Raw genomic sequence first — 12,631 nt, 5'->3', positions numbered from 1 at the left:
ATGGGCTTGACCCGCACAGTCGTAGCACAAAGCCCATGTAGAGGTTTAACTAGGGACAAAATGGGTCGGATTTTATCCAACCCGAACCCGATATGAACTTAGATTTATTTGTTCGTCTTTATATAAATGCACTTCTATCTTTATTTTAAAATTAGTAATACTTTGTATTAATTAACCATCGTAGTTACAAAAGCGTCATTAAAATCAGCGGCCAAAATTGTCCCTATTCAGATTAGATTATGGCAATGCAAACATGAGCATTGTCATTTATTAAAGGGTTACACCGACCATAATAAGTCACTGTGACACAAAATATTTAAATTTTTATAAATTATTTAAATTATAAATGAATTTATTCGGGTTGTAAATGAGTTTATTCGAGCTATAACAGATTTCTTTTATGTTATAAATGGATTAATCAAGTCGTAAACAGATTGGCCGGGTTATAAACATGTTTGTCAGGTAAAAAGTAAGTTTAGAGGCTAGATTATAAATAGGCTAATCGGGTTGAGGTAATAAATATAAACACAAATTGTTTAATAATCGGGTCAAATAGATTGACCCATTTATAACCCAAACCTAAACCTGATTATATTAAACTCAAACCCGTTAAAAATTGAATTATCGGGTTGGATCAACTTTTGCCACCTCCACTTGTAACAACTCGAGCATTGTTTGCAAATAAATTTGCATACTTTAGCCAATATATTAAGTCGTATAGTTTAGATTTTAAGTCGTGTTGCTTCGAACTAAACGTCTGTTGAGACATTGCTTTAAATCATCGCACTGTCGAGCTGTTTCTCTAAGCCAACCGTACCGTCGAGTTATCAATCGAGCAAAGTCACTGAGCCAATTCATCACTAACCACCAAATTTTTTTTTCTATAATAATTATTTAGGATTGGAGTCGATTTTATAACCTCCTCCGTCACGAGGGGAAATAACTAACTACTAAGAGTTAGTTGGTAAATCAGTTAGTTTGTTGATTTAACAAATGCATGGGAGTTGTTTTCAACCCTTGGGTGGGCTAATTAAGGTATTTTATTGCAAACGATCAACTCACCGTTTTAGGCTCCTCACGTCGAAAAGGAGGAAACCGAAAAGGAGCGGCGGGAGTTCTCGAAAGGATAGATACTCCCAAATGCCGAGCCTCCTCGACGCGTGTAACGCGATCTCTTTGCCAAATTCTTCCACGCCTCGCAAGCGAGCAAGAAGAGACCTCCTCCTCCGCCGTCTCTCGACTCTTTAAGGGGCGAACTCCTTCCGATCTACGCCCTCCGTCGCCGAAACCAACCGAGTTGATCACCCGTAAGCGTAGCAAGCACCCTTTGATTCTCGGCACGTTTCGGTTGTATCGCATTTGCCGGAATCATCGATTACTTCGTGAAATTCCTTTGTTCTTTCGATCTTTTGGTTATTCCGATCAATAATTTGCGTAGATCTCCTTGGTAGCGTAGGGTTTTGGGTAAAGATGAAGTTTGGGGAAACTTTCACGGAGTACCTTCACGGAGAGCAGGAACGGTTCCTGAACAAATGCTCGCATTTGGAGTACAAGCGTCTTAAGAAAGTATTGAAGAGCTGCAGGATTTGCCGGGCTTTACAAGACAATAGCGGCAGCGATCAACAGGACGAGAGTAATGCGTCACCCGACTTTTGTCAATGTGATTCGTGCCCATGTAGGTTCATATGCTCTTCTTTGATCTTACTATCATGTTACAATTCGTTTACCCTGCCATTTTTGGTTACGTAGGAAGCTCAAATGAATGACGTTATAATGACTTACAAGTTGCTTATTTTTATACTGCTAGTAACTTTGGGAATTCTTTTCTCCCATATGATTGTGTTTGGTTATTGAATCTCGATGAAAGAAGAGAGCTGTGCAATGGAAATGCTAGCAATGTCTGAATTATGTTCTAGCAGTCAACTTTCTAATTAATCTGATGAATCTGATGTGGCTACAAGTAGCACGTAGAAGCATATCACGATGAAAGAAAACAGATTGACATGGGACTATGGGATAAAAGAGATACTCTGATTTTCTTATGTTTTTAGGGGATAAAAGATACCCATATACCCTCCACAAATGAAATCAAAATAATAGTAAAATTAAATTACTGGCCCATAGATACCAAAGACATGGCTATAATTTGCCTTTTGAGTTTGGATGCATCAATGTATGCTTCAATATCTTTATGTATATAACTTCAACTCCATGTGATCTTACTTTTGAGTCTATATCCTTTTTGAAGCCATTAAAGTCAATGATTGGCAATATTTATGGAAGGCCTCATCTACCCTGTTGACATAGAAAATAACACAATCTTAAAATGTGTTATTCTAAGGTGGGTGTGCTGTAGAATGTTCTGTAATTTCACAAGCTATACGTTAATATGTTAAGCAACAAATTCTAGTAGGTCCTTGGTCAAGTTAGCGCATCTTATGCTTTTCAACATTCTCAGTAGACAGTATCATGTTTCCTGTAACCTCGTTCTTTTTGCCTGAAAGTGAAACAACCATCTCACCTCTTATTTTTAAGCTTTCACAGAAGATAAGGATAAAAAAAAGAAAGAACCCACTAAAGTATCCCTGCAGAGTAGTGGGTGTTACTCGTTGGAAATGAAATCTGCAGTTTACTTTCTAGGATTGCCCCTTCTTTTTCCCTGTGGTCTGTTAAACTTTTCTTATAATCTTTACCATCAAACAGTTACATTATTATATTGCTTAGGACCTGTTTGTCTAAAACTTTGACTATATAGACATTTAGGCATATGATGATCATCCTTGAAATTCTCTACTTACGGATTGATATAATGTTTGCTGTTCCTTTTATTTAGCTAAAGACGTGTTTAGCTAAAGACCAGATTCATGGTGACCATTACTTAACGTGAAGGAAATTTCTACACTTAGTTCCATAAGGATTGATATAGGTTGGATTTTATTTTGTCTCTTTAAGTAGTTGTGTTGTTTAAACTGAGATGATGGAATGTATCAGATGGGTGGCAAAGGACCCAATAAACCTACCAACATAATCTGAATTTGATCCAACTTATCTGGTTGAATACTTAAATCCCATTCCTGTACAAGGTTAGTTATTGGAACTGCCTGTTTCCTGGAGGGTATTGATCCCAAATCTGATCCGATAAACAGTACCTAATTAATCTCTGGTTTCATGCTTAGATCCTGTATTAATTCAACCCAAATCTGACCAAGTGCCACCCCTATTTTGGGCTCATATTTCTAATAACGTTATTGTTTACTTTCTTGAGGTGCAAGTCAATTTTTGTTGCAGCAAGAGCACTAACAAAACCTTTCCCGTCGATCTAGTATGTGATCAGATATTCTTTGCTGAACTCACAAGAGAGGCTTCGGATATAGCGGGTTGTTTTAGCTCAAGAGTAAGGCGTCTCCTCCACCTTCATGTTTCTTCTGGCATGCAGAGATACATGTGGCGTTTACGGCATTGTTTCACAGATGATCAACAAGTCATGATTCAAGAAGGAAGAATGTTACTTGATTATGTAACAATGAATGCTATAGCTATCCGTAAAATTCTTAAGAAGTATGACAAAGTAAGCTACTAATGCCATTTCACTCAAAAGTTGTTGTTGTAGCTTTTCTGTTTACTGTGCTTGGCATCTTGGCTTTTCTGATTTTTGTATTCTCACATCTCTGTTTATGTGCTTGGCAGATACATGGCTCTGTCAATGGGAGAGAGTTCAAGACAAAGCTGCGGGCCAAGCATATAGAACTTTTGCAATCACCCTGGCTGATAGAACTGGGTGCATTTTATTTAAACTTTAACGGTTCAGATGGTGGGGAACCAGGCGAGTTCTTCCGGAAGTTTTCATGCGATCTAAATGATGACCAGCCTGCAATGACTATGTCTATTTCAGACACTTTGAAGTATGAATACAGCTTAAATTGTGCCGTTTGCTTGGTAAGGTTTCACCCTTTCACATCTTTATGTCAAATATATGGATGTAAGCACAGCATGTCCGTGCCATACTCTCTTCTGGCTGATTCACTAGTCATGTTGTCATTTATCTTCTTTGAAAGAATGAATTACTTTCACCTATTTTAGCCTTGTTTTTTGCTAGCAAATTATATCTAGGACTAAAGTTTAGTAGAATGTAGACTATATTTATTTTTATCTAGCCTTGTTAATCAAGTTTTCAAATGTATAGTCACCTTTCATAAATTAAAGTTAACTTTTGTTTCTCACTCAGTTCCATTTCTTATGTGGATGTAGTTAAGCGCATCAGATGCCTGACCTTTTTATTTATTAACAATGGTGCTTTATAACCTTTCTTGTTTTGATTGTCTAGAAATAGATCCTCTATGAGATGCGAAGATAGCTTTTAAGCAAAATTCAAATCCAAATGAAGGAAAAGAATATCCAGTGTCCAGTTACCAGTATAAATTTGAGTTTCTGATATTCCTGGGATCATACCATTTCCTTTCTTGCCTTGCATAACTTTATTGATTCTCCTTGAATTTCTGCAATTATCTACTTAATATTTGTAAGGTGTTTAGTTTTACAAATACAATGACAAGTATATATATTTAGTCTACTATATCAGGGATTGTGGTGTTGGGTCCACAGTCTAATCTTCATTTCCTTTACAGGATACTCTGTTTAATCCTTATGCATTAAGCTGTGGGCATCTCTTCTGTAAAAGTTGTGCTTGTTCTTCTGCTTCAGTGTTACTCTTCCAAGGTCTCAAGACTGCATCTCAGGGAGCTAAGTGTCCTATTTGCAGAGCGGTAGTGATTTTCATTCTTTCATTTTAGTTCTGTTGTTGGAATTCTTTTTAAGTATGTGTAATTTGATGGTGTCCTCTTACTTTTTCATGTTCTTTCATTATACAGTATTGTCTAGGGCAATTTTTTTTCTTTCTCCTTCCTTTTGAAATGTGAAATTGACGTATGAATTGTGTACTCTGGTGTAGTGGCTCCATTTAAACAAATTATTGCTTCATTATTTAAACGGAGGTGCATAAAATTTCCATCATACTTAATGGGTTGTAGGGAACTTTCATTTTCTTAAACATATATGCAAATTACGCAAAGTCAAGTTGTGTAGTTTAGTCCCAGACTCCCAGGTTCTGCTTCTTAGGCACTAAATTAGATTCTTTAGTCATTCTACTAATAGAAAATTAGTTGGAGTTATCTCATGTTTGAAACAGATATAGCTCAGATTCTTGCATTTTGCTATTAGCTAGAAAAGGATTACTGTTTTATCAAAGGAAACTGTTTTATTCTTTTTCTTTATTCTTCATAAGCTTTCAGGATAGATTAACTAATTTTAAGGAAAATTAAAAAATAATTTTATTGAACAGAAGCCAGTACATGAGATAGAAAGTGCTCAATATTTGGATGCTCACACAAAAAAAAAGCTTCTGAAGCATATTCCAACTGAGACAGCTAGGTAATCAATAGACTTAAGCTTGACCATCACGGGGCTCCAACCTATCTGGAATAGCCTATAAGGACAATGTCGTTTTTGATACGAGTATCTTGTTCCAAACTTTAGAGAACAGGAATCTGCCTTAACGAAAATTGATGTATCATGTATCTCATAGGCATTATGTGGCAGGAAACTTGAAAGAAGATTCTCTCAAAATTCTTTGACAGTATATTTTGCCTGATCTTTTACACTCATTATATGGATGCATCAAGATAGACAGATATCATATATTCCCTGAACTTTAGACTAGCCATTTGCAACTCTGGTTCAAACCTTCTGAATTTGTCATCATGCTAGCATTCATCTGTTAGACTTCTAATTAATGCCAATATTGTACCTGTTTAATAGTATGCAAAGATGGCATTCTATAACAGTACTTGTTGTGGCCTCTGATTCCTTGCTTCCCTGCTGGTGTAGGTTGGTGTCTATAATGATGCTGTTCAAATGACAGAACTGGACTTACTTTTAAAGAATAGGTGCTTGAAGGCGATTATTTCATATATACTGTTAATTTGCAATATTGAACAAATCTTGAATTACTTTCCTGCTTTCCTTGCAACTTTTAGATGCAAAGATTATTGGAAAGAGAGGCTGCGATCTGAGCGAGCTGAGATGGTGAAACAATCCAAAGAGTACTGGCAGTCCCAAGCAATCTTGACATTGGGGCTCTGATGATGAGAGTTTAGTCATCAAGGAGAATCCATTTGGTGACCTTATGGAGTCGATATTGCAATTTTGTGCAAGAATAAAAACAATTACTTACCCGGTCGCATAGTCGGAAAGCTGCAAATTGAAGTGATCTTTCTTCCTTTTTCTTTTCACTCTTCATCATCTCACTGTAGTCTAGGTTCTTGGAGATTTTAGAAAATATATATTTTAATAGTTTGACAAAAATTTAAAATGTATCCTGAACTTTCATTTGCGACAATCAACATCTATTTTCTATTATGTGCAACCATCATTTTTTTTCTGTCCAAATATAACGGTGAGAATGATTTTCTGTCAAGACTATCGAATTTTTGACATTTTTGTCCCTTATTATTTTTTCTGTTTGAGATGTTTGCAAATGTTTGCAATTAAAATTTGGAAACAAGTGGAATTTGGGTGAAAGAAGTGTACAACTCGTAGATGTTCATTAAATATATTTTCTTTTTCAACTGATTATTGTAAAATAAAAAGAGTAATTTAGTCTTAGTTGTTTCTCTTTGATTAAAAAAAACTAACAGTTATTAGATAATTTATAGACAGATCAGAATTGCAAAGGCTAAAAATCACAAACAAAAGTTCTGGGGCACTTTGAATGTTGGATTGTTGGCCAAATTATAAGAAGGTAAAAGTTTATCATCCCATTCGCCTCTTGGTATCTGGATATTCCTATTTCCTATGCCAAGTTTTACTGAGATCTAAGTCGTGTCAGATAGTATATACTAAGTAACTAAAGCATGCTTTCAAGCCACAGCTGAATCTGCTATATTTCATGGGCAACAATGATGGGATAGATGGGATATGGACATCTCGTGCGAAACTCAATTTTCTCTTAAATTACTCACTTTTTTTTTTTTTTTTTGGGCTTCAAGGTTAAGTTAAGTTCCATTAGTTTATTTTTTAAAAAAAACTTAATATTTTGAAATATACTTGATTAGATATAAAAAAGATTAAAAAAAATATTTAGTTAGTGAACCAGTTTAGAGGTCTTTAAACTTAAAGTAAACAAGATTTTTAAGTTTAAGAACCTCTCTAAACTGATTCAGTAACCGAACATCTTTTAATATTTTTTATATTTAATCAAGTTTACTCTTTAAAAAATTAAAATGAAAAAATAAGACTAATAAATCGAGTTTGGGGGTCAGTTTCAAACCAAATAAAACATATCTTTCCTTGATCTTCCAAACTCTTAGTTGAGGCAAGAGATTCACAATCTCCGTCTCATTCTCATGGACAAATATTATTTGCTTAGTACTTCACTCCGGGAGGTAACTACACTATCAAATCTCATTACTAAAATTACAAAGTTATTTAAATTAGATCAGATCTTGGGAGCATCACATGAAAACTCACAATTCTGGTTAAAATTAAGCTGTTTTTATGACCATCACAACTCAACCAACTATATACTAAAGACAACCTACTGAAGAAAAGTGTCTATGGTCTTATAACTTGTGTAATTTATAGGGAAGCTATAAACATAGTCAATCTACTAAAAATATAGCATGGTTTTGGTGTGAGCTAATTCATGTTGGCCGATTTGGGCATTTATTGGATGCGCATCAATGTATCAATTATATGTATCCAACAACTCTAATCATTATATATAAAAAAAAAGGATTATAAAATTTAAGTAAGTATAATTAAAAATGTCGAATGCACACATATAATGTATTCGAGTAAATCTAATAGCTTACCCAAACTAACTTATATAAAGTCAGCCCACACGAAATCTCAATTCTCTTATTGTGTCGACGCATGCTCGAATAATAATATCCTATGGGTAAAATTATATTATATAAAAAGATAGTAGGTGAGTATCACTTGAGTAAGAATGCGGTGGTTAGCATTTAAATCAAATAATTAGTTATAAATAATGCAAAATATGACAATATACACATTTTTCTTAGGAAAAGAAAAAGGTAATGCTCTAAGTAGAGTATCCTACGTGGCAGGATATACCGTAACGGTCCAAATCCCACTTAGCTATGGGAATTTTTTTTCTTCTTGCGAAGACGATTTAAATTATCAAATAAAAGCACAGCGTAAATGAGAAATAATGGCAAAATGCAGGGTCTTATTTATAAATCTCGCTTTTATAATTTTATCTTAATCTAACCGGGCGGTGAGACGATCCCACTAAACTCTTACCGGGAAATAACGAGCGGCCACCACTCTCCACTACCGCAGAAGAGGCTCCCCCAATCTATATTAAATGGCTTCTCTCTCCTCTCCGCTTCGCCGCTTCTCCTCTTGCCCATCCACCGCTCCTCCTCCTCCTCTGCCTTCCCACTTCCTCTCCTCCTCTCCATGCTTCCTTCCCCCGAGGCAGAAACCCGCGACCTTGTCCTCCTCCTCCTCGCGGGCGGTGGCCGCACCGGCGAGAGTCGCGGCTCACCCGGAGGCCTTGATTTACTATGTAGGAGGGAGGCAGCTCGACACCCAGACGCTCATCGTCGCTGGCTCGGTCCTCGCCGCCGTCGGGCTCTCCCTCTTCCTTGGTCTCAAGGTCATCGTCCTCTCTTCTTCCTCGATTCGGAACGGGGTTTGAGATATGGTTATGGGTTGTTGTTATTTTCTTTGAAAAAATGTGTTTCTTTTTTGGATGCAGGGGGATCCTGTGCCGTGCGAGAGATGCGCTGGAAATGGTAAGGATTTCTTCACTAATTAATAATTGTGCATTTAAATGGGAATTTGTTGGGTTATTTAATGTTTACAAATGTTAATGGAATTGCGGCCTTAAAAGGATAAGTGAAAAAAAGAGAGAATTAATGTAGACATTTTGGATATTTTTGCTTATCCTATATTCCTTCCATGATCTACTAACTGAGAAAAAGAGTCAGATAAAAGAAAATTAAATTTTAGAATAGTGTTAGGGTCCTTCGCAGTGTAGATGCCCTAACAGGAGTGGAAGTGTAATACATGGGTAGATTGCTGGGTATTAATAGAGAAAAAAGTGCAATATATGGGATGACGGTGGTTGTTGATTAACAATATAGTTGGTTATGAACTTGCCACATATGATATCTGGTCATTGGTATGCGTAACAGATCTGGACCGATCTGTATGTAAGAAAATTGTGATATTTTATGTGGTGGTAGCTTCGTAGTTATGGTTCCAATAGTTCTAGCTTCACAAGAATTCAACGGCGGGATGAAAAGATATTAATAGAATAGTAGAGCAAGGTCAAATAGCGTAGGGTAGAACGGTAAATAACCGACGTTGCGGCAGTTGTCGGATGGTGGCAGACGGCCAAGAGTGGTGGTGGACGACTGTAAGATAGGGTGGCTGCTGATGGAGAAAAATAGTTAGGGTTTGGAAGATCGGAATATTTCTATGGCTATGATTTACTCCTAAAAAGATAAGAAGGATTTAATAGCTACGATAAAAGATAAAAATAAAAATAAAAATAAAGATTTGGCTAAACTTAGATTCATTCAATATCGATTCTCTTCCTTATCAACACATGTCCACCTCTATTTATAAGAGTAAAAATTCTAACGGATCGGATCCATATGTGAATTATCCAATTAATTTAAAATTTAAATCAATAAAATAAAGCAACTAACTCAAGTTGACTTGACTCGACTCAACCGACTCGACTCAACCGACTAGACTAATTTAACCTACGTGGTCGGATCGTAAGACGGTAGTATTCAGAAGGGCACTAAAAATGATAGGAAGTATCTATCAACTTTGTTGTCCTGTTTCTTAATATGTCCCAGATTGCCATTCCTTTCGTCAGCCACTATGATATTTTTTAAATATGAGTTATCTCTGTATGAATTTATTCTATCATTTGGAAAATATAGCAAGTGTGAAGCCCTCATTTCTCTGAGGAAGTAATCTTGAGTGCTTCTGTCTCTTGTCGCGTAGTTCTTCAAGCTTTTGAGTCTGATTGTATCAAAACTTTCCAACAACAAAAGGGAAGAATTGGAATAGGTAATTTGCAGCCTTCAGTAATCTCAAATCACCTTAGTTTGGACTCTAGAAGACTCCGCAGTCTATGATTAGCCATAGTAAATGTCAAGTTACCTTGTTTTGATACCTTGAATATAAAAAGGAGAGTATTAGAAAGTCCTCAGGCATTACAGCAGCCATCTAAACTTGGATATGGCCCATCTTGCTTCAAACCTCGTTAGACCTTACAAAGAAATGAAGAATTGCCAAGTCCAGAAGAGGTCTGGTGATCCCCCTGCATGAGTGCTTACCTACCATCTATTATTGTTGTTTTTCAACAAGTACTGTTTGCTAATGTTGGAAAAACCTGTCCTGTATTGACATAAAGCATGAGCTTAATGATGTTTAATTTCCTCTGTAGGTGGAACAAAATGTGTCTTCTGTAATGACGGTAAAATGAAGCAAGAAACTGGATTAGTAGAATGTCGTGTGTGCAAAGGAGCAGGTATTCTTTGTCACTCAGTGCTGTTTGTGTGGTTGATTATGGGTGGTGATCAGTTTTGCTCATTTGTCCCTGATCATCAATCTCTCGGTAGCATTATTAGGTACCTGGGTTTTGCTGACGTTTGTGCTAATGAATCTTAACAAGGAGTAGCAACAACATCCATCTGAAAGTGTCTATTCAATTGATATTGCATCCCTAATGAGTTCCCATCATTTCATAGATTAAATTGAAATTGGATGCTAAAAGTTAGCTTGATCAGGCACATATCTAGTGTCACCTCCAATACAAAGGATTTTGTTTAAGTGCAGAATTTGATATTTTACTGGCATCTAGTTTTGGGGAATATCTTACAATCACTTTCAACATGTAAACCATCGAGATTTGCTTTCACATGTAGTTTAGGCCATGAGATTTTCATAAGCCAGACCTTTTCATATCCAGTATCAACCCATGAGCCGTTACTTGCTTGTCTTGCTTGGCAAACAGAATTATATATATATATAATTGTCCAAGTGCTCCTGACTACTTCTTGACTTCATGTAGGGCTGATACTCTGCAAGAAGTGTGGGGGTTCTGGATATTCCAGGCGCTTGTGAGATAGCTGGATTCATTTCAGGATATACATGTATCAAAGAAAATGGTTAGCTACAAACTAAGTTGCAACTGGTCCTTCTTGTTCACCTGGTCATAGTCATAGCATGATCAGATTACGGCTCATGTAAAGAATTCGTCAAGTCATAGCATGATCCAAGCAGATCAAAATGGAAGAGAAGAAAAGATGAGTTTTTTTTTTTTTTTTTTTGTGGTTTCTTGTTCACCTGGTCCATCATGTTGGGCATGAATTACTCTTAAGCCAATTCTTGCTGTTCTGGGGAGTACCATTCCAGCTTGAATCTCCACATTATCTGTCCTGCTACGTTCTATTTTTTTCTTCTTTTCTTTGGAATTAAGTGGATGTGTTTCATTTAACAAGAGAAATAGATACTGCAGATATACTCACTATTCAGTTGGCTGGGGAGTATTTGATTGTGCACATGAATGCCTGCCTTACTTATAAGTTAAATATTGAGATAGAAGCGCAGGTGATCTTTTTTTTTTCAGGGATAATTATACTTAACCCTCGCCAATTTGCACATAGGACTTATCTGTTTTTATGTTCTTTTCGCTAGTCATCCATTTTACACTAAACTTCAAGAAAGAAAGAATGATCTTTAGTTTAACTGTAATTACCTTATAAGGAATATACTCCGACTAGGGGAACTTTTCCGGTCACCGTCAGCAAGTTTCTCCTCCTTGATCTCAGAGCTGCTACTGGTCGGAGAACTTTTCCAGTCGCCATCGGTGAGTTTCTCCTCCTCGATCTCACAGCTGCTACTGGTTCTACTATCCTCCTCCGCCCAGGTGGAACTGGGAAGCAAAAAATTGTAAAGATAATGTATTCTGAGTTCCTTCTCGTTATACTCTTTGGCATCAAGCCTATGGATCTACAGTGTTCTTTTACCACCATTAATAAAGATATTCTCAAGGTCTTCGGCAGATTCTATTAGCATGACATTCATCTGGACGCAAACAACAAAGCCTACGTTTCTCTACTATCCAGAAAGGAAGATGCCAGACCTCATCAAGGATTTCAGGCCCATTAGCTTGATTAATTGCATCCAAAGAAATTTATTTTTCAAAGTGTTGTCTAAGTGTCTGTGGATAATTATTGATGATGACTTCCAACAAAAAGGATGGTCGGTCTTACAATAAAAATTAGATTCAACGACGCTGTCAATTGATTGGAATTTTCTTTAGAAAATTATTGGGTCATCACTCATCAGAGGTTCCCTATCAGATGGATCGATTGGATTACATATACAAATCAATAGTTTTCCTTCTAGTTACTTCTCCATTTCTAGATGCCTTTCAAAGAAGGCTGTAGACAAGTGGTCCTATTTCTCTACTACTTTTTATCTTTACCTATGATTAATCTTGCTCAATCCAATAATACCATCAAAGGTTTCTTCCAAAATTGCCAGTTTATACTATCAATAATAGATTACACCACTATAT

At 36.4% G+C, this 12,631-nt stretch overlaps 2 protein-coding genes across 6 annotated transcripts; both read left to right on the top strand.

Annotated features, from left to right (window-relative positions):
* The first annotated feature begins 1,065 nt into the window (after window positions 1-1,065).
* On the top strand, window positions 1,066-6,421 carry LOC140759199 (probable E3 ubiquitin-protein ligase BAH1-like 1). 3 transcript variants are annotated; one of them, XM_073095694.1, is made up of 7 exons: window positions 1,066-1,307; window positions 1,457-1,675; window positions 3,324-3,568; window positions 3,688-3,936; window positions 4,626-4,763; window positions 5,884-5,942; window positions 6,033-6,421. In XM_073095694.1, exons 2-7 carry the CDS (start codon window positions 1,471-1,473, stop codon window positions 6,136-6,138), a joined length of 1,002 nt encoding a protein of 333 aa, XP_072951795.1. In that variant the 5' UTR covers window positions 1,066-1,307; window positions 1,457-1,470; the 3' UTR covers window positions 6,139-6,421. The 3 variants fall into 3 exon arrangements, with proteins under 3 accessions (XP_072951795.1, XP_072951796.1, XP_072951794.1); XM_073095695.1 differs by having other exon boundaries at window positions 1,452-1,675; XM_073095693.1 differs by having other exon boundaries at window positions 1,439-1,675.
* A 1,886-nt stretch (window positions 6,422-8,307) lies between these two features.
* On the top strand, window positions 8,308-11,475 carry LOC140758581 (uncharacterized). Of its 3 annotated transcripts, XM_073094783.1 has the most exons (4): window positions 8,310-8,680; window positions 8,783-8,819; window positions 10,493-10,576; window positions 11,120-11,475. In XM_073094783.1, the coding sequence occupies exons 1-4, from the start codon at window positions 8,387-8,389 to the stop codon at window positions 11,170-11,172; spliced, it is 468 nt and encodes a 155-aa protein (XP_072950884.1). In that variant the 5' UTR covers window positions 8,310-8,386; the 3' UTR covers window positions 11,173-11,475. The 3 variants fall into 3 exon arrangements, with proteins under 3 accessions (XP_072950885.1, XP_072950883.1, XP_072950884.1); XM_073094784.1 differs by lacking the exon at window positions 10,493-10,576 and having other exon boundaries at window positions 8,308-8,680; XM_073094782.1 differs by lacking the exon at window positions 11,120-11,475 and having other exon boundaries at window positions 8,308-8,680; window positions 10,493-11,110.
* The last annotated feature ends 1,156 nt before the right edge of the window (window positions 11,476-12,631 follow it).

This window comes from Typha angustifolia, chromosome 4 (assembly GCF_048772165.1).
Source record: "Typha angustifolia cultivar Huaian chromosome 4, ASM4877216v1, whole genome shotgun sequence".
Lineage (NCBI taxonomy): Eukaryota > Viridiplantae > Streptophyta > Magnoliopsida > Poales > Typhaceae > Typha > Typha angustifolia.
This window is presented reverse-complemented; position numbering and strand designations above follow the sequence as displayed.